General features: G+C 38.7%; 1 protein-coding gene across 1 annotated transcript; it reads left to right on the plus strand.

Moving 5' to 3' along the window:
- The first annotated feature begins 1,876 nt into the window (after nt 1–1,876).
- On the plus strand, nt 1,877–2,842 carry LOC115432584 (olfactory receptor 1361-like). The gene has a single exon (XM_030153496.1). It carries the CDS (start codon nt 1,877–1,879, stop codon nt 2,840–2,842), a length of 966 nt encoding a protein of 321 aa, XP_030009356.1.
- The last annotated feature ends 3,158 nt before the right edge of the window (nt 2,843–6,000 follow it).

Raw genomic sequence — 6,000 nt, forward strand, 5'->3', positions numbered from 1 at the left:
TATATATACACACACACATATATATATACATATACATATACATACATACATACATACATATACATACATATACATATACATATACATACATATATATATATATATATATATATATATATATATATATATATATATATATGTATATATATTTTGCTTTTGCACTATCCTTATGCACAACAGAATATCATGAATTCCCATAAATATACACGCCACTTTTAATTTGGGTGTTATCTGTACACGTTATAAGCTTCCGGCGTGTATGTTCATGCCGTGCCAAATACCATGCACTGAGGGTTAAGGTTAGGGTTAGGAGTTAAGGTTATGTGAACTGGAGATCTTGGCATAAATTGACGCGTGATCAAATGGCATTGAATAAAACGTGAAAGGTCGAAAATGCATACGTATAGCACGCCAAATGCCATACGAACTGGCATGACATACGACGCAATTTCATGAGATCAGTCTCTCATGGATGTACTTTTTTTTCTTGCACTTTATTCTGTTGCAGCCTTGACCAATGAATTTCCCCATTGTGGGATCAATAAAGTCTAATCTAATCAAATGTAATCTAATCTAATCTAAGTTACCAGACTTGTTTAACTGCAGTTATCACAGCACAATCCCATCACAACAGAAACAGAAGTTCACGTACTTTTGTCACACAAATATGCACTATAGAAATATTTTCCTCAATAAATAGCCCACATGAAAAAGACAATGCTTTAGTTTAAATATGTTCATTTGGGTGTCTTTATCTAGTTTTTGGATTTCATGATAAGGGTCAAAACACAGTATTCGAATTCTCTCTGACGGGACATTTTAGAGATAATTTGACAGATTAGTTTTTCTAAAAAAAAACTTTTTTTACTTTTAAATTCATTGTTGCTTTAGTTGAACCATAAGGGATTATTCAAAACAAGGAGCTACTTTATACTGAAATAAATGTTGGAATGGCAATCAATTAAAGTTTGCTCTCTGATGGGACATTACTGTGTTTTGACCCATAATCTGATCATGTTCTGTCTTATACAGTTGCAGAAAAAATAATCAGACCACCCCCTTGTTTTCTTCAATTTCTTGTCCATTTTAATGCCTGGTACAACTAAAGGTACATTTGTTTGGACAAATATAATGATAACAACAAAAATAGCTCATAAGAGTTTAATTTCAGAGCTGATATCTATCCATTTTCCATGTTTTCTTGATAATAACCAAAATCACTTCAGTTCTTTCATCAGTAGCTAACAGTGCAAAAACAGTGCTTTTAGGCATTCTATGTTTTCTTTACTGTCTGTTTTAGTCACATGATACATGCAGGAGTTAGTACTTGATTGCATAACCACTGTTTCTGATGACTTTTGATGGTCTAATATTTTTCCCACAACTGTATTTATGCAAAAATAGGGAAAATTCAAGCACTGTTTATGTGACTAATTTTTTTTTTCAAACCAAAGTAGTGTTAATTCTATATCTATAAGTTCAGTTTGTGTCATATACTAGAAAGTAGACTATGATTTTACGATGTAGGGTGTGAAGATGGCAGAACATGAATATAATCCCAAATAATAAAAGAACTACATTAAAATGTGTTAAATACTTTAGGTGTACCACAAACTTTTAATATACAGATGTGTCTATAATTTATGAGGTGTGAGAATTTATGTTTATGGAATGAAAGTGGGTGGGGTGTTGATGAACTTACAAGTCACAGACACAGGGGATCAGTCTTTAACCTATATAACACGAAGGTAGAACAGGGCTGTTCCACTTCAGAGTCAGTCTTGCTGAAACAAATTACAGCTTGGAAACAAAAGAGAATAACAGAACTCATATACAGGAGAGGAGGTACCATTTAGCACAAAGGTTAACTTTTACTATGAACTTCTTCAACTCTGCTCTGGGAAGAAACATTACTTTTGTGCGTCCTGCTTATTTTATAATTAGTGGGATTTCTGGTATCCCAAACATTAAGTATTACTATGTTTTTCTCTTTTTTGTTTACATTGTGTCTGTGGTGGGAAATACAGTTGTGATGGCTGTGATATACTTGGATCATAACCTGAGAACTCCAAAATATATTGCAGTTTTTAACCTTGCATTTGTGGATCTGATGGGTAGCTCTGCTTTGGTGCCGAAGCTTCTGGATATCTTTATGTTTAACCATCAGTACATCCCCTACAATGACTGCTTGAGTTTCATGTTTTTCTGCTTCACCTTCATTTCAATGCAGTCTCTTACTCTGGTTGCCCTGTCTGTGGACAGACTCATAGCTATCGTTGATCCGCTTCACTATCATATGAAGGTGACTCACAAGTTCATGCTGCGTTTAATTACCTTTTTCTGGATTTATGTCATTTCTCTTGTACTGACTGCAGTTGGTCTTCTCACAAGACTTTCTTTCTGTAAGTCTGTGGTCATTAATAGTTACTACTGTGATCATGGACCAATGTACCGACTTGGCTGCAATGATTTTACTCCGAGCCACATAATAGGAAATATATGTCAAATTCTTATCCTTTGGCTTCCACTGATGTTCATATTAGTAAGTTACGGCTCTATTGGATATGCTTTATTAAAAATATCCACCATTTCAGAGAGCCTCAAAGCCTTTAAAACTTGCACAGCTCATCTTTCATTAGTAGCAATGTATTTTCTCCCAATTTTAATAGCATTTACTATGATGTCAAAAATGCACCCAAATGCCAGAATCATAAACCTGTCTCTGACCTCTGTCTTCCCTCCCATGTTGAACCCAATCATTTATGTTTTACACACTCAAGAAATCAAAGAATCTCTAAAAAAAGTATTAAAAATGAGAAGGCAAAACAAAATTACTGTGTAGGAACTCATGTGTGACCTGTGGTGTATATTTTGGGGCTTGGATGAGCTCAATGAAACCCTAAATGTACTTGTCACAGGCCCTGTTGTGTTGTACAGCTCAATACTTTTCCTCTCTTTATACTGTAGAACATCACAAATATGACTTGCTTACTGGACTGTATACTGAACTTCTTTAAGTTATTTATAATATACCATGTATTCCCTTTTTCATGTACTTCAATGACTATATTTTATGAATAAGCTTTAAAAAAAAATGTTGGTTTTTTTTAAAATATCTTGTGTGTTTTTGGTTACAACTAGAAATGTTACTCATATATTTTCCAAATGATAATATTGCCAAAATGTACTCAGATTTACTCGGATATAAAGTTGTTCTTAGTGTCATATCTATTGTGTTGCTATGAAAAATACATGTTTGTGACTCGTTTTAAAAGTGATACACAATTATTTCTGGAGTTTTGTTTTTTTTTTTATCTGTCTGGAATGATAATGAAAAAAATCACTTTAAAAAATGTACACAAAGACTTGGACAATATCCACATTCTGTTGGTATTTGTATGGATATAATTTTTCTTAAACTTTTGCCCAGGAAGCAGGAGATTATACATTTCAGACAAACTCTCACTTACTGTAAATACTTCATTTAGTTTGGGTGAGATTTTGAACCTGTGTTGAATGCACAGGAAGAGTCATATCACCATAATAATGATGTTTTAATCATTAGGTGTATACTGTCTGTATTTTGAATCAGAATCAGAATTAATTTGTCATTGCACGGCAGTACAACGAGATTAAAAGCTAATGTTGAAGTGCGATCACATAAAACAATAAAAGTAACAATGGACAATTAAAATGCGACCACATAAAACAATAACAGTAACAACAGACAATACAGTAACAATAAACAATTTGAGTAAAGTGACAGTGCAAGTGTGTGATGGTAAATAAAAAGTAATAAATAAACTCTGTATGTAATGAGTAAACTCAATTCATATTTGCATTCAGTGTTGTGATGGCTTTGGGATAGAAGCTGTTTTTTAGTCTGTTTGTTTTGGCCATGATGCACCTGTAGCGCCGTCCAGAGGGAAGCAGGTTGAATAGATGATGGCCTGGGTGTGAGCTGTTCCAAACAATGTTTCTGTCTCTGTTTGAGCAGTGGGAGGTGTAGATGGAGTTCAGGGAGGGCAGAGGGTGACCGATGATCCTCTGTGCGATTTTGACCACCCTCTGTAGCCTCTTTTTATCTGCCTCAGTGCTGCTAACATACCACACTGAGATGCAGTATGTCAATAGGCTTTCAACGCAGGATCTGTAAAAGGTTACCAGCAGCTTGTCCTCCAGAGTGTTCCTCCTGAGTACTCTCAGAAAGTGGATCTGCTCCTGGGCCTTCTTGACCACTGCAGTAGTGTTTGAAGACCAGGAGAGGTCGCCAGAGATGACACTGCCCAGGAATTTAAAAGTGTGGACCCTCTCCACGCAGACACCGTTGATATAAGAGGGATGGGGTAATTTTTTTCCCCTCCAGAAATCAATGATTATTTCTGTTGTTTTTGTAATGTTTAGTTCCAGGTTGTTTGAAGTGCACCAAGCTGTTATCTTCAGGACTTCATTCCTGTAGTTCGTTTCATCTCCTCCGGACATCAGGACCAACACGGTAGTGTCATTGGCAAATTTAATGATGATGTTCCCTGGGTGGGTGGGGGTGCAGTCACGTGTGTACAATGAGTAGAGGAGGGGGCTCAGCACACAGCCCTGAGAAGAGACAGTATTGAGTGCATGGGAGGAGGAGAGGGAGGAGCCGAGTTTCGCTGCTTGGGTGAGATTTGTCAGGAAATCTTGTATCCAGGAGCAGGTGGATGGGGGGAGGCCTAATGCCACGTTTCCACTACGTGGTAGCAGCTCGACTCGACTTGACTCGGCCTTTTTGCATTTCCATTGCAAAACAGGACCTAGAATCTGGTACCCGGTACTAGTTTTTTGACATCACCTCTGCTGAGGTTCCAAGACTGGGGAACAGATACTAAAGCGTGACATGTAAACACTGCAGACCACTGATTGGTCAGAGAGTTGTCTCTGTGACCCTTTTACAAAAAACAGATATGGAAGTTGACAGTAAATATAGCGATAGGTTAATCCACATGATGACAGCCCGCAAAACTGCACCATGGTCGGTCGAGGAGGTTCAGATGTAAAAATTCAGCATGAGCTTGACGAGACAACACGCAATGAACAAGTTTATCAGCAACTCTCTGAGCAGACACGGAAGTAGCACACCACATCGCTATGACGTCCAAGTACTCTAAAGTCAGTAGTATCCTGTAATGGAAATGGTCTTCAGGAATAGTACCTGGTACCTGAGTCAAGCTGGTTCCACGTAGTGGAAACTCAGCATAAGTGTGACAGCATGGTGAGAATGTCAGGAATGATGGTATTGAACGCCAAACTGTAATCTACAAAGAGCATTCTCACATTGATCCCCCTCTGCTCCAGGTGTGTTAGTGCAGCATGCAGAGCGGTGGCTATGGCATCTTCAGTGGATCTGTTCGTCCTGTATTCGTACTGATGGGGTCAAGGCTGGGGGGGAGAAGGGCTTTGATGTGAAGTTGGACCAGCCTCTCCAGGCATTTTATAATGACCAGTGTGAGGGCTACTGGTGGTAGTCTTTGAGGCTGTCTATAGAGATCTTCTTTGGAACAGGGATGACTGTAGATGATTTGAGGCCGGACAGGACCACAGCTTGTGACAGGGAGAGGTTGAGGATGGAGGTGAAGACATGTGAGAGCGGACTTTGAGCACCTTCCCCAGCACTCCATCAGGGCCAGCAGCTTTCCTGGGGTTCACTGTTCTGAACACCCGTCTCACATCATGCTGCTCGACAGTGAGAGGAGCCGAAGCCAATAGATGCTGAAGCAGGTGGAGGACTGCCTCAAAAGGAGCAAAGAAGTTGTTCAGCTCCTCTGCTAGTGACATGTCTGAGCTTTCAGGTGTTGCTACATGTCCTCTGTCGTTGGTGATGCTCTGAATGCTCTGCCACACCTGCCGTGGGTTATTATCTGCGAAGTGGCTCTCGATCCTCTTCTTGTAAAGCCGCCTTAGCCTCTCCTATTCCACTCTTCAGATCAGCAGCACTGTAGAGCTCACTGTCCTCTGATTTAAACG

Source organism: Sphaeramia orbicularis, chromosome 14 (assembly GCF_902148855.1).
Source record: "Sphaeramia orbicularis chromosome 14, fSphaOr1.1, whole genome shotgun sequence".
NCBI classification, from domain to species: domain Eukaryota; kingdom Metazoa; phylum Chordata; class Actinopteri; order Kurtiformes; family Apogonidae; genus Sphaeramia; species Sphaeramia orbicularis.

Bases quoted from the DNA above. Each gene is read 5' to 3' on its own strand.
- LOC115432584 (XM_030153496.1), top strand. From the start codon at position 1,877: ATGAACTTCTTCAACTCTGCTCTGGGAAGAAACATTACTTTTGTGCGT.